The 23,113-nt window shown below is 44.6% G+C and overlaps 1 protein-coding gene across 2 annotated transcripts in view; it reads left to right on the forward strand.

Annotated features, from left to right (window-relative positions):
* RBBP8 (RB binding protein 8, endonuclease) overlaps positions 1-23,113 on the forward strand; it is a 100,207-nt gene that overhangs the window by 54,868 nt on the left and 22,226 nt on the right. For both annotated transcript variants that reach the window (XM_073679155.1, XM_073679156.1), the window contains exons 12-16: positions 8,742-8,856; positions 14,437-14,528; positions 14,984-15,086; positions 15,171-15,335; positions 16,659-16,731. In XM_073679155.1, coding sequence (XP_073535256.1) covers positions 8,742-8,856; positions 14,437-14,528; positions 14,984-15,086; positions 15,171-15,335; positions 16,659-16,731 — 548 coding nt within the window. The remainder of the gene's footprint in view (positions 1-8,741; positions 8,857-14,436; positions 14,529-14,983; positions 15,087-15,170; positions 15,336-16,658; positions 16,732-23,113) is intronic.

The raw sequence follows: 23,113 nt of genomic DNA on the forward strand, positions 1-23,113 counted from the left end.
GGATCAGATTGGACACCTAGGGAAGTACTTTCTGTCGGCTTCTCCCTGTTGCTCCCTGTTCAGCAACGTCGTCACTATCCGCAGGGTTTTATGGCTGAAAGCATGGAACGCAGACACTGCATCCATGAAGTCTGTCACCAGTCTCCCTTTCCAGGGTTCTCGACTTTTCAGAGAAGAGTGAGACTAAATCATTTCAGACGCCAGGGGGAAAAAAGTACTTCAATTCTGCAACAGAGGGCCAAACGTCTGTCTCCCAAGAGTCGCACAATCCAGTTTCCCTCCTTTTGGAAATTCTCAGTCCAGAACAGCAAGTGCCAGAACAAATCTCCAGTCCGCCAGGAAAAGAGGAGATCCTCCTTCAGGCCAGCCCCTTCCAGGCATCCATGAACCTACCAGCGCCATCTTACAGGCCTAGATCCAACAGGTTCTCTTTGGCATGAAGGGGCGTCCCCACCTTGGAAGCCTTTCGGGGTGGGCGGCCATCTTCTTCGGTTCCGGGATGAGTAGCTCTCAGTAGTCTACATAGCTTGGGTTCGGGATGTCATGTCCTACGGCTACAAAATAGAATTTTCCACCCTCCCACACTTTCGTTTTTTGAGTTCCTTCCTTTCATTCTCTGCTTCTTCAAGCCTATTGATTTGCTCTACAAGGCAGGCGTCATCATTCCAGTTACCCCACAGGAAAGCTTTTCGGGTTTTAATTCAAACCTGTTTAAGGTCTGTAATGCAGCGACTTGCTGGCATTACGGTAATGGTCCAGGATGTGTTTTACCTGACCATGTACCTTCCCCCTCAGGTGACTGGTCACATGACTGTGACATAGCACAGGTCCTGCGCGCACAGAATGTCTGTCTGATCACATGACTGTGACATCAGCAAGGTCCTGTCAGTGTGTGTGTGTGCGCGTGCGTGCACGGGATGCATATATAAACCCTGCTTGATGGGAGACAGGTGTGTTCGGTGAGAGAGGCATGAGGCCTGTTCCCCATGTGTGTGGGACACCGTTCGTGTGAGGCCTAGTGAGGCTGAGTGAAGCCTTGCAGCCTGAAAGGCCGAGACTGGATCCTGTGAGTGGATGCTAGTGGCCTTGGAAGGCAGAGGCTTGCGGAAGAGTCCTGAAAGGCGCAGGCTGGATGTGAGTGAAGACATACCAGTAGCCTTTGAGGGACGACGGCTAGAGACCCCCACCTGGGAAGCCGCAAAGCCACAGTGGTGGCGGATTAAAAGGACTGCAGCAGCAACTAAACCCGGCAAAGGTAATACACTTTTTTGTATGGACATTGCTAAAGTATTACCTTGCTGAAGGCTGTAACCTGGGCCAAGTGGAACCGGTCTGCCACTTGGGCTCGTGGACATTATATGTGTGAACTGTGGTTTATGAAGTGCAATAAACTGCAGCATTGTGAAATACTGGAAAGACATTGCTGGTGTGCATTAATTGACCCGGTGCAGCGAGTATCCCCCATTATGATGACTAGTGCTGCCTTACATATGGTTCGAGAATGCGGGCAACTGCAGCCCGGCTGTTAGCGGCAACGACAACCCGGTTGCTAGGGGCAACTGCAGCCCGGTTGCTAGGGGCAACGGCACAGGACGACGTGTGGATTAAAGCATCTGGCTGCAACTCGGCGGGGTTGCGAAGATTGTCGTCGCACTCAAATCCGGTTGTTTGCTGCAACTCGGCGGGGTTGCGAAGATTGTCGTCTCTCTCAAATCCGTTTTTGCTGTGGCTCGGCGGGGCCATGAAAATTTTTCCGGGGAGAGCAGTGTGTGAATAGTGTCCTGAGGAAATGCAGGAGCAGATAAATATGGCTGTGAAGGGAGCAGCAACTGAGTCTGAAGCTATTGAGCGATTAAAGTGCCTGTTAAAACCGCAGCAGGAATTTGAGAAACGTCTACTGGTCATGAAACTGGACATGGTGCAGGAACCACAGGAGCTGTGGGCACCATATGGAATGGCGGCAGTGGACCATTCTATGAACTCTCCGGGGGCGCCAGTGTTGTCCCAGAGTGCCCGGGGAGGTGGTAAGAGCTGTTGTGAACTGAGTCCTAAGACTATTATTGATTTTTCTTGTAAAAATTCCCCTGCCGGTGTGGTTGTTAAAAAGGGGACGGAGTCTAAAAAAGGGGCGGTTGTTCAAAAAAGCATGGAGGATAGAAAATCAAAAAAAATTATTACTGGTGGTGGGTTGGTACCTCCTAAAAATGACAATGTGACCATTGATAACGGGGTAGCTCCAGTAGAAGGGGGTGACGGCAAAGTGGGAGGTGACCTGTTAGTCCACAACACCATGGGGAGTGACACAGACCCCGTAGCTGACGGTGACACTACGAAAGTAGGAGGAGAGGTCAGTCAGAAGGGGCTAGACGAGGTGAGAAAGTCCCCATCCCGTAGGCGGCGCAAGAGCCACAAAAAGGTTGCTTCTGTAGACTTGGCTGAAAGCGAAAATAAGGAAAATGTAGTACTGTGTGCCTTTATTTCAAGGGTGGATCCTCCTTCCGAGGCAGAAGAGGAGGTGACGTTGCCAGTAGCAACCTCCAGTACGGTACAGAGTCAGAAGGATCTGACAGCCCTGAAAGAGGAGGCGGCCAGTCGTGACCAAGAGCTGGAGCCTATCAGCCAGCAGGGTCAGAGTGACGTGCAGCAATTATGTGGAAACCTGGGGAACGTGTCCTCAGACCAGTTGAACCTGGAGTCTGAACAGCAGAAAATACACCAGCTTATGAGGAACTGGCAACGAGACGTGGAGCAAAGCCACGCGGAAATTAACCAGTGGAAGGAAATGTTCTACGGAATTAAGGAGGACCGCCGCAAAATCAAGGAGGAGGTTTTTCAATTACAGATTGACAAAGCGGTGTGTGAAGATGAGTTATGCGAGGTGAAAGATCGCTTCTCCCTGGTACAGTTAGAGCTGTCTACCCTCAAAGAGGCGCTGCAGGATGAAGTTGCTGGGCGTGAACAAAACCTAGAACGACTGCGCGAACAGTTCCACCAGAAACTGTGTGACTCCAAGAAGGAGTGCGATCAAAAGTTCGGTAAGGAACTGCAACAACGTAGGAGAGATTATGAGGATCTCCTCAAGGTTAAAGTAAAACTAGAGGAGGATAAGGCGGGTGCAGAGCATGTGCACCAAGTGGTTGAGACCACCCTGCAGGACACCCGTGATGAAAATGGTGATCTCTGCAGGAAGACCCTAGGTCTGGAAGCTCAGGTGAAGGAGCTACAGATGTTCTGTGATACTCTCCAGAGGGCGGTGACGTGCCTTAAGGAAACAGTCAGCAAGATGGAAGCTGAGCGGAAAAAGGCGATGGAGTCTATTTGGAGAAGCCACAGACCAGGGCCAGGAGTTGGTCACTGGAGATGGGAGGTATAAAGCAGATACCTCCTCGAGTGAGCCGAGATCAAGGAGTCGCTACAAACCCATTGGAAGCAGGAAGAGCTTCAGAGATGGGCCGCTGAGAGGCGAGTGGCGGAGCTAGAGGAAGAAGTTTCCAGGCTCAAAAGTTGCCTGACAAAGGGCGAACACGTTGCACTCACTCCCTTATACCATGAGAGGGTGGACCTGAGGAGAGCTAAGAGAGTGTTAACCACAGATAAATATGAGATGGAAGTGGTCAAGACAAAAATTTGTGAAATTGTAGCTGTGAGTCAGCTCAGGGGAAGCTTACAGGGTGAAGAAGCTGGAGGTCAGTTGTCCCTGAAACCTGAGCTGGTTGATCGTCTGGAAACCACTGGTGAGACCGAAACGTCTCGGTACAAGTGTCTCGTAGATGTACCCGAGGATTTGATGGAAGAATGCACCAGTGAGTCCGTACGTGAGGAGTTTAAGAAGGCCGTGGGAGCCTGTAAGGTGTACTTGACCTCAGAAGCTAAACAGCTGGTGGTCCTGTCCACGACCGAAGTCACAGTGAAGAGGGTGGCTATCCTTAGTGACATGCACTGGTGATGTATTTGCACGAAGCGGTTTCTCCGGTTGAAGACGGAACAAGCCGTTAGGCAACTGGAGCTTAGGAGAAAAGCTCACAGTCTGCGCGAAGAGGTCATCCGGGTGCCTCATGTTCTGGTGAGGAAGCTCGTTGGGAGAAATGGTCGAGCCATGCAGATGATGGTCAAGAAGTCTGGTGTGGTGAAAGTAAGCAGTCCACGTGATCGTCAGGACTGGATACCAGACGAAGACGGCATGGTATCATTCTCCGCTGTAGGAACAGAAGAAAGCCTGGGATATATGCGCATGCTGTTGGAGTACCGAGTGACCTACCTGCAAGAGGTAGAACAGTTGAATCTCGCTAGACTGCGAGTGGATAGACAGCATCATCTGAGTAGCAGAAGATGGCAGCCGTCTAGAAATTGAGACCAGACAGAGAAAGGGCCCCCTAAATAACAGCACAGCTATAGCTGGAGTTAGGGACCTTTCAAGATGTCCTGAGAGTAGTGGGCGTGGGTTTAGAGGTAGTGACACCTCCAGTAACTCAGGTTTGAGCAGCCCATACAAACGACCCAATAGAGGACTGGACATTACGGAGTCGAACCGGACCTTAGATACCAGGGCATGTGAGTCACACCGCTGTATGACTGACCGCTGGGAGCGGGGGAGCTCTGACAAGGTTACGACCGGGAAAGGTGACCTGACGAAGTCAGTGACAGTGACAAATGGTAGGTCCCTAAGGAATGGGCTAATGTCGTTGACTAATGTTCCAGGGGCTGAGTAGCACAATTGTAAAGTACATGGTCTCTATGTGAACTGGGGGTTATAATGTCATTGCGTATATTATGTGTTCAACCCCACAAGTTTGAACAGAGGGGGGGGATATGTAATGAAGCGACTTGCTGGCATTACGGTAATGGTCCAGGATGTGTTTTACCCGACCATGTACCTTCCCCCTCAGGTGACTGGTCACATGACTGTGACATAGCACAGGTCCTGCGTGCACAGAATGTCTGTCTGATCACATGACTGTGACATCAGCAAGGTCCTGTCAGTGTGTGTGCACGGGATGCATATATAAACCCTGCTTGATGGGAGACAGGTGTGTTCGGTGAGAGAGGCATGAGGCCTGTTCCCCCTGTGTGTGGGACACCGTTCGTGTGAAGCCTGGCAGCCTGAAAGGCCGAGACTGGATCCTGTGAGTGGATGCTAGTGGCCTTGGAAGGCAGAGGCTTGCGGAAGAGTCCTGAAAGGCGCAGGCTGGATGTGAGTGAAGACATACCAGTAGCCTTCGAGGGACGACGGCTAGAGACCCCCACCTGGGAAGCCGCAAAGCCACAGTGGTGGCGGATTAAAAGGACTGCTGCAGCAACTAAACCCGGCAAAGGTAATACACTTTGTTATATGGACACTTGTATGGACATTGCTAAAGTATTACCTTGCTGAAGGCTGTAACCTGGGCCAAGTGGGCCGGTCTGCCACTTGGGCTTGTGGACATTATATGTGTGAACTCTGGTTTATGAAGTGCAATAAACTGCAGCATTGTGAAATACTGGAAAGACATTGCTGGTGTGCATTAATTGACCCGGTGCAGCGAGTATTCCCCATTATGATGACTAGTGCTGCCTTACAGGACCCAAACCCAAAGAAGGATTGCCCTTTCGCCCCATCCTAGACCTCAAGTAATTGAACAGACCAGTTTGTCCGCTTCTCTTCAGGATGGAGTCCCTTCAGTCGGTGATGGCCTCCATGGAGCCCTAGGAGTTCCTATGCTCAGTGGACATTCAAGATGCCCATCTGCACATGCCCATTTTCCCACCTCACCAGAGGTTCCTCCTCTTCACAGTCCAGGAATCTCCCTTTCAGTTCACAGTGTTGCCATTTGGCCTAGCCACGCACCGAGGGTTTTCACAAAAATAATGGCTACTCTCATGGCCATTCTTCGAAGCTGAGGCATTCTCATCATACCTTATTTGGATGACATTCTGATCAAGGCTCCATCACTCTGGACACCCTCTTTAGTCTCCGCAGGATCATCAACAGTTTGACGTTTGATCCCAGCCCAATGCATAGTTTTCCTAAGAATGCTGTTCGACAACGCACGGGCACGTGTTTCTGCCAGAAAAAAAGTACTCGTTTGTTGGTTCTGCTATGTTATTTTAAGCTATGTTATTGCCTTTGTGTTGCTTCTCCTCTGTTTTTTCACTAACTGATTAACTCCATGCCAGTTGGTGAGTGTATACTGCTGGGGAAGAGGTAACTTTTTGTTGTATAGTGTCAGCCTTCTAGTGGCAGCAGCATACACCCATGGTTTCCTGTGTCCCCCAATGAATGCTCCGGGAAAGAGATTTGAAATATAGAATTACTGTAACACTATTTTGTCTTTACGATTTTTCTTTTCGCCGTAAAGAAAACAAAAATTGCATTTTTTTTTGGTCACCTCACCTCCCTAAGAAAAGCAATCAAAGCATCGCATGTACTCAAAATTGACATCCATAAACACAGTTCACCACGCAAAAAACAGACCTTCACTGAGCTCCATCAACAGAAGGTGTCGGAAAATAGTGAAACAAAGCAAAAAAAACTTTTCTTTTTTTTTTTTTCAATATTTAAAAAAAAAATTCATCACTTAAATAGAAAAAAATAAATGCTCGTTTGGTATCGCCATAATCAGACTGAGCTGGACAATCGTGTTTCCAGGTCATTTTTATGGAATTGCATTTATTTCATCATATTTGGAATTTTTTTTTCCTGTCTTTCAGTACATTATATAGTAAAATGAATGATGCAATTCAAAAATACCACTCGTTCCACAAAAAACAAGCCCTCAAACGTCTGTGGATGGAAAAATAAAAAACTTATGGCTTTTGAGAGAAGGCAAGGAAGTGCAAAAATGAAAAATTCCCTGGTCCTTAAAGGTTTAGTCACGAACTGCAAACTGATGGCAATATGTGCTGTCCATGATTTTCATGGACCCATTAGATTTGCATGGAAAATTTTGTTTTGCAAATCTGATCAAAAATGGACATGTTTCCAGGGTTTGTTATGGGCACCCGGTCTGCAAGAAACATGGAAATGTGAACAGTTCCATAGACTTTAATGGGGGCGTGTTCTATCCTATCCTATCCTATCTGATTGAACACATACGTGATTCACAGACATCTGAATGAGGCCTGCAATTTAAATACACTGCTCAAAAAAATAAAGGGAACACTCAAATAACACATCCTAGATCTGAATGAATGAAATATTCTCATTGAATACTTTGTTCTGTACAAAGTTGAATGTGCTGACAACAAAATCACACAAAAATCATCAATGGAAATCAAATTTATTAACCAATGGAGCCTGGATATGGAGTCAGCCCCAAAATTAAAGTGGAAAAAACACACCACAGGCTGATCCAACTTTGATTTAATGTCCTTTAAAACAAGTCAAAATGAGGCTCAGTATCGTGTGTGGCCTCCACGTGCCTGTATGACCTCCCTACAACGCCTGGGCATGTTCTTGATGAGGTTGCGGATGGTCTCCTGTGGGATCTCCTCCCAGACCTGGACTAAAGCATCCGCCAACTCCTGGACAGTCTGGTGCAATGAGACGTTGGTGGATGGAGCGAGACATGATGTCCCAGATGTCCTCAATTGGATTCAGGTCTGGGGAACGGGCGGTCAAGTCCATAGCTTCAATGCCTTCATCTTGCAGGAACTGATGACACACTCCAGCCACATGAGGTCTGGCATTGTCCTGCATTAGGAGGAACCCAGGGCCAACCGCACCAGCATATGGTCTCACCAGGGATCTGAGGATCTCATCTCTGTACCTAATGACAGTCAGGCTACCTCTGGCGAGCACATGGAGCGCTGTGCAGCCCTCCAAAGAAATGCCACCCCACACCATTACTGACCCACTGCCAAACCGGTCATGCTGAAGGATGTTGCAGGCATCAGATCGCTCTCCACGGCGTTTCCAGACTTAGTCACTTTGCTTTCATCTGTGAAGAGCACAGGGCGCCAGTGGCGACTTTGCCAATCCTGGTGTTCTGTGGCAAATGCCAAGTGTCCTGCACGGTGTTGAGCTGTGAGCACAAACCCCCATCTGTGGACGTCGGGCCCTCATACCACCCTCATGGAGTCGGTTTCTAACCGTTTGTGCAGACACGTGCACATTTGTGGCCTGCTGGAGGTCATTTTGCAGGGCTCTGGCAGTGCTCCTCCTGCTCCGCCTTGCACAAAGGCGGATGTAGCGGTCCTGCTGCTGAGTTGTTGCCCTCCTACGGCCCCCTGCACGTCTCCTGGTGTACTGGCCTGTCTCCTGGTAGCGCCTCCAGCCTCTGGACACTGTGCTGACAGACACAGCAAACCTTCTTGCCACAGCTCGCATTGATGTGCCATCCTGGATGAGCTGCGTTACCTGAGCAACTTCTGTGGGTTGTAGAGTCCGTCTCATGCTACCACGAGTGTGAAAGCACAACCAACATTCAAAAGTGACCAAAACATCAGCCAAAAAGCATTGGTACTGAGATGTGTGTCCCCACATGCAGAACCACTCCTTTATTGAGGGTGTCTTGATAATTGCCAATAATTTCCATCTATTGTCTATTCCATTTGCACAACAGCATGTGAAATTGATTGTCAATCAGTGTTGCTTCCTAAGTGGACAGTTTGATTTCACAGAAGTTTGATTTACTTGGAGTTATATTCTGTTTAAGTGTTCCCTTTATTTTTTTTGAGCAGTGTTTAATATAATATAATATGGTGATGTATAATGACTGTTTATTTGATTCTTGATTAATTATATGGTTAACAATCCTTTTCAGGAAACTGGATTCCACGTGCCAAAAAGGTCTGGTAGATCAGTGCACAGAGGTAGCAAGCAAGCATCTGTACTTCAGCCAAATCCTCACATTCTGCAATCCAGAGACACAGAGAAAGGTATATAATGCTTGGGTCTAGTCCTCAGTCTTGTTATCGTATCTTCAGTAAGACATGCATGCTGTGCTAATAGAAGGTTTTCAGAAAGTAATATATTGTTTTCACTGATGTTATGTGTCATTCCATAGGCTTTACACATTACCACCTTCCCTCCTGAGGACATAATAGTACTTCATGGGGAGCTCAACACAAGGCAGATGTTGGCCGTGTTGGCCAGCACTTTCCCCTAACAGCAGTGGTCAGAGCTACCTCCTATCACTGCTGTGTAATCACTGAAATGTTGTGGTCAATCACATGACAACTGCTTTTAAATAACTCGATCTTGTTGGAGCTTTTGTTTGTGTGCATATTGGCACTTTGCATTGCATTTGCTCAATGCCGGTGGATTGCCTTGACAGCTGTGGCCAGCTGAAGGTCCCTGTTGCTACTATCTTGGTGCTCCTTGTTTGGTAGAAAATATTTGCTATTGCTAACTGTTGTGGGGTGGTAAATTTTGTGGTCTCCTGCATAACCCAGTACACTCGTTTGGAATTTAAGGGAATTTGACTATTATAGAACTCTCCAAATAAATTGCCAACATTGCCCCTTAATCCAGTCAATCGCAAACATGACCAAATCGTATGAACCAAATCTGATTCCCTCTTCCCTATACTTGGGGCAGCAATCATCTGATCTAAGACCCACCCTGCGAAATACCTTTGGGATTCTTTAATATCTATGTCGAAAACATAATTATGATCTTTTGTGCCACATTAACCTTCCCCAGCGACTCCAAGGCATCCACCCACTCTTCCAAAAAAAATATGATCCACATCCCTCTGCCATCTAGATTTAACCAGTTCCATGGGATCTCCCAAAATTTTCATTAACAAAGGTTTATAGAGTGAAGTTATAAGACCTTTAGTGACTTTAGCTAGAAGTACATGATCCAGTATTCCATTATATGAGATGGAGAGGTCAGTGATACCCTCCTCAGCCCTAACTGCATGTTGTAGTTGTAAAAATTTGTAGAAATCAGTATTACACAGGTTGAAATCCTGTTTCAAATCTTCAAATGTGCAGAATTGACCTTCCTAAAATAATTTATACACATATTTCAAAGCATGTCTTTTCCAGTCCCCAAATCCTTTGCAGTGGAGAAGCTCAGTCAAGCAAGGGTTATTCCAAATAGATGTGTACTTGGAGCACTTCTGCACATCCAGCCATTTCTTGTAGGACCACCAAATTTTATGTTTCAGAAGTAAGGAGGGGTAACGTCCTGATTTGGCTTTGAATTTATGTGCTTCCAATAGCTCTAAAAGGTTATCTCCACCCCCTAAAAGTCTCAACACTTGGGCCCCAGGTCTTTTCTAACGCCCACGTTCTAAAATGTTGAAATTGAGAGGCCAAATAATATCCCCAGGTATGTGGCAAGGCTAATCCCCCCCAGTTCTTTGGATATTGTAATTTTTCTAACTCAATTCTGGGGATACCCTTTTTCCACATCTTGGTTCTCCAGTGAAGCTCAGTGTCACGGGTGTGTCAGAGGTGACAGACAGTCGTCCTGCAGTTGTTTGCAGGAGGTCTCCACGTTTGACAATGCAGACAGCTGCCTAGATAGGAGGCTGTGTTTAGGACCCAGCGACTACCTCCCTTTTAGTCTGGGTGTATATATACCTGGTGTGTCTAGGTGGGCATCGCCGGTTATACTCATTTCTGCTTGGAACTTGGCTGAAGCAGCATCACGTACTCTTTGGAGTTTTGAGGCCGTGTGCCCTGTTGGAGTTCTTCTAAAGCTAAGTTATTATTTCCCTGTGTTGTCTTTCCCTTTTGTCTTTTAGAGTGCTAGTGGAGGTTGACTAGTGCTCATCTCCTTCCACCCCCAGCTTTAGCCTTACGCCAGGGATAGTAGGGCGAGGAACGTGATCGGCGACAGCTACGGAGGCTGTATAGGGATGTTAGGGGAAGACAGGGTGACGCTAGTCCAGATTAGGAGGTCATCTCTTCCCCCTTTCCCTAGTGTCTGAGCTCCCTTTCCCCTCTGTTGCACTCACACCTGGCGTGACACTCAGCCTCAGGCTGGGCTTCATAGAAGTCCATGATTTTTACTGAAGTATTGCAATTTATTGTAAAAGTGATCAAGCGATTACAGGTTCACATTCCCTAGGGGGAGTGAAAAGTAAAAGAGTTTTTAAAACTTAAAAAAAGAAGAATAAATTGAAATCACTCTCCTTTTCCCAATACAAATATAAAGAAGTTTAAAAAATAAGCATATTTGGTATCGCCACGTTCATAAGTCCAATTGATCAAAATATAAAATTATTTAACCAATAAGATAAACGCCATAAAGAAAAAAAAATGCCAGAATTGCCATTTTTCAGACCCAGTCCATTACCCAAAAAAACGTTGTATGTATCCTAAATGGTACCAATAAAAATTACAGCTGTGCAAAGAACAGCTTGCACAGCTCCATTAACAAAATATAAAGTTCTGAATCTCAGAAAATGGCGACACAAACGAGAGTACACAAGATTTGTAGTACTTTTAAAATAATAAAAACAACTATGCGAGTTTGGTATCGTTATAATAATGCTGCCCTGAAGAATCATATTGCCAGATCACTGTTAGCACACAGTGAACGCTGTGAAAATGAGACCCAAAAAACAATGGCACAATAGTGTTTTTTTCACCATTTCACCTCATTTTGAAATTTTTACAATTTTTTTAGTACATTATATGGTAAAATGAATGTCATTCCAAACTACAGCTCGTCCTGCAAAAAATCCTCCATATAGCTAAGTCGAAAGAAAGATAAAAAAATGATAGCTTTTAGAAGAAGGAGGAAAAAAAAAAAAAAATTGGCTGCATCGTTCAGGGGTTGACGAAAATATTAACATGACGTTTGTCAGCTCATACTAAAGCTGAGGGATCAGGAATGGTTCTTCCCATCTTACAAAGTTCTGGAGTATCATTTTAATGAAGGGACCACAGTGGTGCTTTAGCGCTGTTTTCCCTGCACGGGCCTGCTCCTAGTTTCCTGGCTGTGCATGGAGCCAAACTGCAGATGATGCGCAGCATCTGCAAACTAAATGAGCACTGCGGCCTCATCATTCTGAGAATGCATGGCCGTCCTCAGAGGTCAAACCCACCACTAATTCTAAAGTAATGTTTAAATTCTCCCGATTTTCAAGGTCCCTGTTTGTTGTGGTGTATAGCAACATTCTTGTTTACATATTGAGGCTGAAAACCCATACTGTCCCAATATGGAGGTAGGATTGTACAGTATGTAATCAATCTACATGAGCTAAATCCACACAAATGATTAGTCCCTCTTGATTAGTTTGCCACCATGAATCAGTGTATGTATGTTGTATCCACTGGTCTAGCTCATTGATGTGCTAATTCATTGCTTCCAGGAATTGAAATGTCCCTTCACAATATATTATAGTTGTAATATACTAATGCCTTACTACATGTTGTATTGTAATGTGACGTGACCCAGCTCTCTGTAAGGGCGCTGTTACAGTGGTTGGCCCCTGAAAAACCACTGTGATGTATGATCACTTGAACCTGCGACCAGTCATGAAAGTGAGGGTCCGTGCCCCTTGTTTGAATAGTCACTCGTGCATTATTACTCCATTTAATGGACAGGTGCAGCGTTCAGCATTCTTCTTTAGTCCCACTCTCATTTAATACAGTGGTAGTTTGCACCTATAAGATAATAATAATCTTTTTATTTATATAGCGCCAACATATTCCACATCGCTTTACAATTCAGACAATTTACAGACATTATCGGCGCTGTCCTCATTGGGGCTCACAATCTACATTCCCTATCCGTATGTCTTTGGAGTTTGGGAAGAAACCGGAGAACCCGTAGGAAACCCACGCAAACACGGGGAGAACATACAAACTCCTTGCAAATGTTGTCCTTGGTGGGGTTTGAACCCAGGACCCCAGCGCTAACCACTGAGCCACCTTGCTGCCCATAACTACCCCTCCATTCAATTTGAGGACAAGGGACCCTCATTTTAGTGATTGGTGAGGGGTCTGAAGGATCACACATTTATTACCTTTCTTGCAGATATGATAAAATGTTTTTGAGGGACAGCCTTTTTAACATGGCCATCTTTATAACTTTCATGTAAAAAAAAAAATGAATAGCAATGACTGTCTGTAAGAAGATATGGGAAGTGGTGCATGGGAAAATATAGATGTGTAATGTTCCATGACGGATCCACGTCTGACAGGTATCGGGTTGTGCTGAGTATGTGTTTGATATGGTTGAAAAAAAGGCTCCTTTGTTTCTACAAGATGCTTCTGCATGATGGCTCCTGTGAAGATGTGACTGAATTGTCTATCTTACTTGTAAACTGGGCAAACAATAAAATAGAACAAGTAGAAAAGAAGGCTTCTTCCAGTCACAATGCCTGTTCTCTGCTTATGCTCAAATTTAGCTGTAAATGCAGTCACAGGATTGATTCAGCATCTACACTGATCACAAAACAAAAAGCCATTTTCTGGCATTTAAAAAAGTCTGCAGTTGTGACGCTCCTCTTATGCATGCTATAATTTGTGCCGTTTTAAACTCTCACCAGTGCTCACAGCATGTGTCTAAAAAGTGGGCAGAATTGTTGCTCCTCTGCACTGTGGGGAGGAATTCATCTTTAGTGTTCTCCAGAGATCACTAGGACTGGAAGTTACAGTGACTCTCTGGCACCTGTCACAGCAAAATTGAAGACCGTGCACACAGAAGGGTAGAGCAGGGGAGAGATGGCAGGCAGAATGCGCAGCCGCAGGATTTTCAGCCGCGCACATGACGTCAAAGGGACACTGAGGAGAAGGGGAGGAGAAAAATTGTATAATGAAGACCGGAGGCAGTCTTTTCTTCCAAGCTGCCTACGCCCCATAGCCTGGAAGGTCGAAGCTATAAAAGATTATTTTTACTTAACAAGGCCACATCCAAAAGGCATACAGGTATAACTAATTTCACCTGTATACAACCTGTATGCCCATATTAATAACTCAAAAGGGTGACAGATTCCCTTTAACAGCTTGCTGATCATTGTTTAATACAGCAGTCTAGGGGCTTTTAAATGGGTTGATCCAATAGTGAACATCCCCTTTTTGGGTGGGTTTATACATTCTTATTAGGTAATTGATGTGCATTTTTCCACTTATAATAAAATATATTTGGGCCTCATGCACATGTGACATAAGTCTTATATTCATTACAAATGTGCATGAGGCCCAAAGATCTTTTCACCCAGCTCAAAGAGTGATTTTGGAATAGAATGAGTCACAAATTCTGTTCCAGAATCACTTATTGGGCTAGGTATTTGGGACTTTCAACATGTTTAAATGGTTATTCACTATGGACCATAGTATATGCTTTCTTCTAGGGGGCTGGAAAGGGTCGGCATATTTCCCAGGCCTGTGATACAAAATGACCTTATCTGAGATGTTGGTTATCTCATTGAAGTTATACATTATATAGACTTTATTGAACTTCTTTCTGTCTAGTTTTAAGATAAGTTTTGAATTCTCATTGCATTCCCTGCAAAGATGAAACAGTAATTTCAGTAATGTATTCTCCTTAAGACCTAGCTTCTGTACAGAACGTGCAGTGGAGTATTGATCCAGGAGCAGACCTCTCCCAGTATAAAATGGACAACACTATTGTTGATGACAAGGTAAGAGAAAAAAATGTACATTAAAGGAGTTGTCCACTACTCGAATAACTTCTTCTCAATCATTATATTTTCCCCCATGTAAAATAATGACAGTTATACTCCCCTCCAATGTGGGCACTTTTCCTGTGATGTCGGCACCTGGGGCTCGCATGACATTATTATGTCACGTGAGCCCTGCAGCCAATCAACAGCCGCTTTACTCTCTCTTTTTCTTCAAACAAAATCGAAATCCAGAGCTAGGAGCAGCAGCTGTCACTTCTTCTGGGTGTCCATCATTTTGTCTGAAGGAAGTAAAAAATTAAGTGCCTGTTGATTGGCTGCAGGGCTTACGTGACATAATAATGTCATGCATGCCCTAGGAGCTGACATCGCATGAGTGGCGCCCACACCAGATGGGAGTATAATATATTGTGTTCAGGCAGTATGAATAAGTATAATATGTTGTCTTTGGCCAGGATGGGGGCCATGTAAATCCTGAGTTTGAAGATATGGATTATACCTATGTAAGTGAAAGTGTGCTGTTAAAGCTGAAGAATCAGAACACAGATGACAGTCCACGTAAGTCACTCCGGTCTGCATGTGTTGCACTGATAGATACCTGACACAAGAGCTAATGGCTTTTGGTAATGTCTTGTCTTGCAGATGAGAAAAGTAAAAACCATGACAGTTTTGCAGAAATGTTTGACAAGACGGAATCTGATGCATACGTGTCATATACCCAAGAATCAAGCCCTTCCCAGAGATTGGACTTTGAGGAAGACCCTGGTGGATCTACACTCCTCAAAAAAGTGGCCATAAATGGAAGAGGTCAGAGATTCCCCTCACGGCTGCTCATTTATATGGACAGGGTTATAATTGAATCAGAAACCGTGAGATGTGTACATTTATTAGCCTTAGTGTTAAAATAACTGCCTAGTAATGTGTAGGTCCCCCCTCATGCACCAAAATAACTGATCTGTTAAGGCATGAAGGTATCCTGTGGTATCAGGCACCAAGATGATAGCAGCAAATCCTTTAAAGGGGTTTTCCCATGAACAAAAGTTAATTTTAATCTATAGATCTTGGAATAATAATACGTTCCAAAATTGGATGTGTTTAAATAAAATGTTCCTGTGCTGAGATAATCTTATACATGTGCCCCTGCTGTGTACTGTGTAATGGCTGTGTCTGACCATACAGGGACATGGTCTTATCGTACCACATCTCCTGGGCAGAGGGGAAGCTAAAGAGTATACAGACATTACAGCAGGTGATTGCAGCTGATTATTTCTTTGAAGTAAAATATTGTTTAAAAACAGGGAAATGTTTTATCTCATAAGTATGAATCAGCTGTGATCATCTGCTGTAATGTCTTCTGTATACTCGTTTCCTTCCTCCTCTGCCCAGGAGCTGTGGTATGATCAGACCATGTTCCTGTATGGTCAGACTCAGCCATTACACAGTACACAGCAGGGGCACATTTATACGATTATCTCAGCATAGGAACATTTTATTTAAACACATCCAATTTTGGAAGTTATTATTATTCCTAGATGTATTGATTAAGATGAAATTTTGTTCATGGGAAAACCCCTTTAAGTCCAGTCAGTTACGAGATGGGTTCAAGTCCTGCAAGCTGCAGTGTGAAGCCTCCAGGGATCTGGAGCATGCCCCACGGATGCACAATTGGGCTGAGATCTGAGAAATTTAGAGATCAAGTGAACACCTTGAATTCTTTAGGTTCTTCACACCATCCGTGAACAAGCTCTATAGTGTGGCAGGTTATATGGGCAGGATATATGTTGTCATGAAGAGGCGTGCTAAGTCTGCAGGAATGGTAGGTGGTGTCAGTAAGTGACATCCTCATGAATGGTCAGATCTAAGGCAGATCATTGCACAGAGCATCACACTGCTTCCACCGGGCCTTCTTTCCATAGTGCATTTAGGTGCCATCGCTTTCCTAGTTAAAAAACTCCCACACACCCAATCATCCTCATCATGTAAAAGAAAATTATTCATTGTGCTATGCTAATTTTTTTTTTTTTTTATCATTTCATGCTCCAGTGTTGATGGTTTACCCCAATATTGCCCTGTGATGCATTGATACTGGGCATGGATTTCATGTCTTGTTAATAATGCTGTTTTGTTTAGGGAACCAAGGCAAAGGAGAAGCTTACCAGAAGCAGAAGGCATATGTGGAGCCCTATGTACAGGGTGCTGAAAGGTAAGTCTATGGATATGGATATAAGCCATTGTAATTACTGGTACATCCTACATCTGGTGCCTGTGTATTGGGCTCAGGAACTGTTGGCAATTGCATGTAACTGCAGTAATCAGGGGTTAAGCTTTAATCACTGCTGTTAACCCTTTAATTGACTGGCAGTCTCTGACGAGGGCATTTAACATGTGGGAGAAGCAGTCTCATCCCTACATTCTACCCCTACACACACACACTCCTATGTTGCAACCACAGGGTGCCGATAGATTGTCATGGCAGTTGACGGCTACCATGACTGACACATTGGTACTATATGTAGGAGACTGTCATTTTAGCGATATACTTTAATGCTGTGGTAATGCAGTATATTGGACAAGCGATCATAGTCCCTCACAGGGGACTGAAAAATAAAGTAATACCTTTCAAATTATTCCTCTTTCGTATGTTTAGCAATAAAGAAATAAGTATCACCACATTCGTAAAGTCCGATCTATCAAATAGGAAATTAACTCCTACAGTTACAACCAAAAAGAGAGAAAAAAAAAATCAAAACTCTAGCATTGCAGGTTTTTTTGGTCACCACATATAAAAAGCAATCAAAACGCATGTACCAAAATGAGAACAATAAGGCTATGTGCCCACGATGCAGAAATGCTCAGGATTTTTTCCTGAGCGTTTCTGCATCTCCCTGGCAGAAAAAAACGCATGCGGATTGTACATGCGTTTTCCTGCCAGGGACATGCGGAAATGAAGCGTTATTCACTGGCATTTCCGCATGCGGATTGAGAAGCGCTTTCCAAGCGATTAGCATCACTTGGAAAGTGCTTGTGACAACTAGGTCACACTATATAAATCCATGCAAACGGCATGGATTTATATAGTGTGACCCGAGAGAGTGGTTAAAAATAAACCAATACTTACCTTCCGATGGCCGCTGCAGGCTTGCTGTGCTCCTGTGCTGGCTGCCGGCAGATCGCAGTACGCTGTACTGAAAAGACCTGCCGTCACATGACTGTGACGTCAGCGCAGGTCCTTCAGTCCTGCGCGATCTGTCAGCAAGTGAAGAGAAGGAGTCCGGGGGCCGTCGGAAGGTGAATGTTATCTTTATTTTTTATTTTATTCTTTTTTTTATGGTACCTGGGTGTGGAGGAGAGTCTCCTGTCCTCCACACCCGGGTACCATCCGCACATTAGAACGCACCAATTACGCAAGTACAGATGCAGTCTTGCGGAATTGGCGCGTTCTAATGCAAGTAAATGGCGGCGAAAACGCAGCGCTTCCGCAAAATTAATGGACATGCTGCGGATTTTTGAGCACAGCATAAACGTTGCGGAAAAATCCGCAGCATGGGTATTGAAAGTGCGGAATTGCATTGGAGACCATGGGGGAAGGTTTACCAAGCATTTACGCTGCGGAAATTCCGCAGCGTAAACACTTGAAAAACGCATCGTGGGCACACAGCCTAAAAGTGTAATCGCGCCACAAAAAAACAATTTTTTCCCCCATTTTCCAGTACATTTTATGGTAAAATTAATAGTCTTATACTGAACAGGTGCAATTTTAGTCTTGATTTATGTGTCCAGGGATGATATATCTCAGATTGATCAAGGTAATTGAAGTGAACCTGACAGCCGATACATGCTGCCAATCCCTGGGCAGCATTAGGCACTGGCTGTATGATCTCAGCCAGGTAGCCAGGTTTATTCTAAAACGCTGCAGAATTTCAGAGAAAAACATAGTTTAATAGCTGCAGACTGGTCGGACAGGCGGGTCCTCTGCGGATTCTCCCCGCCCACTGAATTGGATTGACATGTCTCTACTTGCATGCGCGTAATGGCAAAACTTGTCAGGGCAGCGGGTGAGAAGAAGCTGCTGGAGACTCCCTTGTCCAACTAGTCTACAGTACAGTTCGGTCCCCAATGGCTATTAAAGTTTCAAAGTCCAACATACCTGGCTGAGATAATACAGCCAGTGTCTGATACATGCTGACCGTGTATTGGAAGCATGTATCAGCTGTCAGGTTCACTTTAATTCCAGAGAGTAAGGGCTGCATAAGAAAATTCTCTGCCTCCTAAGGTTTTACACTGCTACAGCTGCTATACTTTAATCATTTAAATGCCTCTGTCAGTCGCCAACACTGGCATTTCAATGGCTGGGTTTCTGGATGCCTACTACCCATTATCCCCCCCGATACGATTGCAGGGTGTGATGGGTTACTATGGCAGCCCGGTGGTCTGCCGAATGCCCCATGAATGCCATGCTGGTGTTCCAATGAAGTCCTGCCTTTCATAGGACTACCTCACTTTTACTTTATACCGTAGTAGTGCAGCGTACAGTGTAAGTGATCTAATGATCCTGTTTTCAAGTACCTTAAAAGGGAATCGGTCAGCAGTTTTTTCCTACTTCATCTGAGAGCATGCTCCTATTTCTTGCATGTCTACCATCTTAGACCTCAGTTCACATTGCCTGGTTTTTTGTCTTGTTTGCATTCTGTGCAATTTAAGGGTGTGGCATCCCCTTTGTTGAGCTGACTGGTATATATGTAGCTTACCACGGGCCTGGGTGGTCTGGAGTTGGGACCCGGTCCTATTTGTCTACCCTTTTATATGCATTGCTTCAACTTTGATATACAGTAAGGTTTTTAATATAGGCAGTATAGGTACCGTCCCAATTTAGGGTCACCTTGCTGCTGGTGGGACGGCTTGTATACTTTTTTTGATCAAAAATAGTTCACTAAGTACCCTATATTTATTATGCAACTTTGCTTTACATTTATATATAATGATGGTAGGGTATGAGATATATTTTTGTCTTTTGTAGGTTTTGTTTCTTTTTTGCTAGTGTGAACATGCTCCTATTTCTTGCATGTCTACCATCTTAGACCTCAGTTCACATTGCCTGGTTTTTCATCTGAGAGCAGTCTGATGTAGGCAAAGTGACCATGAATCCAACCATGTATCACTTAGTTTACTGGATGCAGTGGTTCTGACACAATCAGCGTTTTAGATGTTGAATGCAGCAGAGCTGAGAAAGCCGCCCCTGCCCACAGCAGGCTCTGTATACACAAAGTCTATAGACAGTGAGCTTCTTATCACAGGAGGAGTCAAAGTCGGATTAGCAGTTGGATGCACATCAGACCTATCAATGATAATCTCCTAGTGATTATAAAACTTTCATTGTAAGTAAACGGCACACAGTTTAAACCCCTTAAGGACCAAGCCATTTTGTACGTTAATGACCAAGCCTCATTTTACTATTCTGACAAATGTCACTTTATGAGGTGATAACTCTGGAACGCTTCTACACATCCCAGGGATTCTGTGATTGTTTTTTCATGACATATTGTACTTCATGTTAGTGGTGAATTTTGGTTGTTATTTTTTGCATTTATTTATGAAAATTTGACAAAAAAATTGAAAATTTCACAATTTTCATACTTAGAATTTTTATGCACTTAAACCAGATGGTTAAATCACACAACATAGTTAATACAGTGGGGAAAAAAAGTATTTAGTCAGCCACCAATTGTGCACGTTCCCCCACTTAAAAAGATGAGAGAGGCCTGTAATTGACATCATAGGTAGACCTCAACAATGAGAGACAAAATGAGAAAACAAATCCTGAAAATCACATTGTCTGATTTGGAAAGAATTTATTTCCAAATTTTGATGGAAAATAAGTATTTGGTCAATTACAAAAGTTCATCTCAATACTTTGTTATATATCCTTTGTTGGCAATGACAGAGGTCAAACGTTTTCTGTAAGTCTTCACAAGGTTGGCACACACTGTTGCCGGTATGTTGGTACATCCCTCCATGCTGATCTCCTCTACAGCAGTGATGTTTTGGGGCTGTCGCTGGGCAAAACGGACTTTCAACTTCCTCCAAAGGTTTTCTATAGGGTTTAGATCTGGAGACTGGCTAGGCCACTCCAGGACCTTGAAATGCTTCTTACGAAGCCACTCCTTCGTTGCCCTGACAGTGTGCTTGGGATCATTGTCTTGCTGAAAGACCCAGCCACGTTTCATCTTCAATGCCCTTGCTGATGGAAGGAGGTTTGCACTAAAAATCTCATGATACATGGCCCCATTCATTCTTTCATGTACACGGATCAGTCGTCCTGGTCCCTTGGCAGAGAAACAGCGCCAAAGCATGATGTTGCCACCTCCATGCTTCACAGTAGGTATGGTGTTCTTTGGATGCAACTCAGCATTCTTTCTCCTCCAAACACAACGAGTTGTGTTTCTACCAAACAGTTCTACTTTGGTTTCACCTGACCATATGACATTCTCCCAATACTCTTCTGGATCATCCAAATGCTCTCCAGCAAACTTCAGATGTGCCCGGACATGTAATGGCTTAAGCAGGGGGACACGTCTGGCACTGCAGGATCTGAGTCCCTGGCAGCGTAGTGTGTTACTGATGGTAGCCTGCAGGTCATTCACTAGGTTCCACAAACCCAACCCCGTGTGGTTCTGGGATTTTTTCTCACCGTTCTTGAGATCAGTTTGATCCCACGGGGTGAGTTTTTGGTTTGGAGCCCCAGATCAAGGGAGATTATCAGTGGTCTTGTATGTCTTCCATTTTCTTATTATTGCTCCCACAGTTGATTTCTTCACGCCAAGCTGCTTGCCTATTGCAGATTCAGTCTTCCCAGCCTGGTGCTGGGCTAAAATTTTGTTTCTGGTGTCCTTTGACAGCTCTTTGGTCTTCACCATAGTGGAGTTTGGTGTGTGACTGTTTGAGGTTGTGGACAGGTGTCTTTTATACTGATAAGTTCAAACAGGTGCCAGTACTACAGGTAATGAGTGGAGGACAGAGGAGCCTCTTAAAGAAGAAGTTACAAGTCTGTGAGAGCCAGAAATCTTGCTTGTTTGTAATTGACCAAATACTTATATTCCTCCAAAATTTGAAAAAAAATTCTTTCCAAATCAGACAATGTGATTTTCAGGATTTGTTTTCTCATTTTGTATCTCATAGTTGAGGTCTACCTATGAGGTCAATTACAGGCCTCTCTCATCTTTTTAAGTGGGAGAACTTGCACAATTGGTGGATGACTAAATACTTTTTTTCCCACATGTCTACTTCACATCAGCATCATTTTTTGAAACATATTTTTTTTTGTTAGGAAGTTATAAGGGTTAAAGGTTTATCAGCAATTTCTCATTTTGCCAACAAAATTTACAACACCATTTTTTTAGGGACCACATCACATTTGAAGTGACTGTGAGGGGCCTATGTGACAGAAAATGCCAAAAAGTGACACCATTCTAAAAACTGCACCCCTCAAGGTGCTCAAAAACATATTCAAGAAGTATATTTACCCTTTTAGGTGCATCACAGGAATTAAAGCAATGTGGAATTGTGATGAACCTGTAGCCGCCATCTTGGTAATGATAAATCATATCCAGGGATGGCCACACTTCAGCAGCCCCCACCCTTGGGACCTTCTGTTAAAACGTCAACTAGATAGTTTCCCCCCATCCAGGCTCCTGTAAGATAAGAAGCCTACTTAACACTTGAATGCTAGGAGCTTCAAAGACTTCGAGAGGAAACACAGCCAGCAGGGGGGGGTGCTTCGTCTATCTGTACCTGACCATTTGTCCCATAGGACTAGTTTCTTTGTCTGTCACAAGCATGGAGGCATAAGATATAGAAACATGAAAAGTACACGCATGTTGCATGGGATGGGCCAATAAAAAAATATCACGGCGTCCCGGAGCCATTGCGCACACAAGCCTCCGCGGTAGACGTTTGTACGTGCTCTGGAAGCCAAGATATAGCGCGGAGCCATTCCTGAGGACCGTATGGTATCATAATTGATATCAAAAGGTCGGTTGCGGCGGCCCGAATCCATGGGAACCCCTGGGGGTATCATGAGACCATCCCAGAAGAAGTTATTGGGTTCCATAGAATTTGGGCTTCTGATCGAAGTTAGACCTGAGGGTGGAGACTGAGCCAGCTGACCTCACCAGCAGTGGGCGGGACGGGGCAGGTAAGATAGCAGGACAGACAAGAGACAAGTCAGTCTTGACCCAAGAGTGGGGTGCTGAACATCTGAGCACCAGCTGAGGCCACCAAGGGGAGGAGCAGTTTGACCATGCGGTGGTAGGCCTCAGCCTGTAACAAAGAACCGTGCCTGCGATCGCAGAAACCTCTCCCTGCGTCACAAGAAAATCAAGAAACCGGTAACTGATATGCTGTGGTGATTCTGTGTGTTGTATTCCATTGTTGTATAGTTTAGCCTGACCTTATACCTGTGTATATTTAGTTGTATATCGTGTATCTAGTGTATTATTATAATCAATTACCTCAAGTAATTGTGGGCCTGCCTTTTATTCTGCATAACGAACGCACGTCCGTGTGAGCTCGGCTCAAGCCAAAAACGC

The sequence above is a fragment of the Phyllobates terribilis genome, unplaced genomic scaffold (genome assembly GCF_046119375.1).
Source record: "Phyllobates terribilis strain yellow unplaced genomic scaffold, ASM4611937v1 Scaffold_4__5_contigs__length_816908805, whole genome shotgun sequence".
Taxonomy (NCBI): domain Eukaryota; kingdom Metazoa; phylum Chordata; class Amphibia; order Anura; family Dendrobatidae; genus Phyllobates; species Phyllobates terribilis.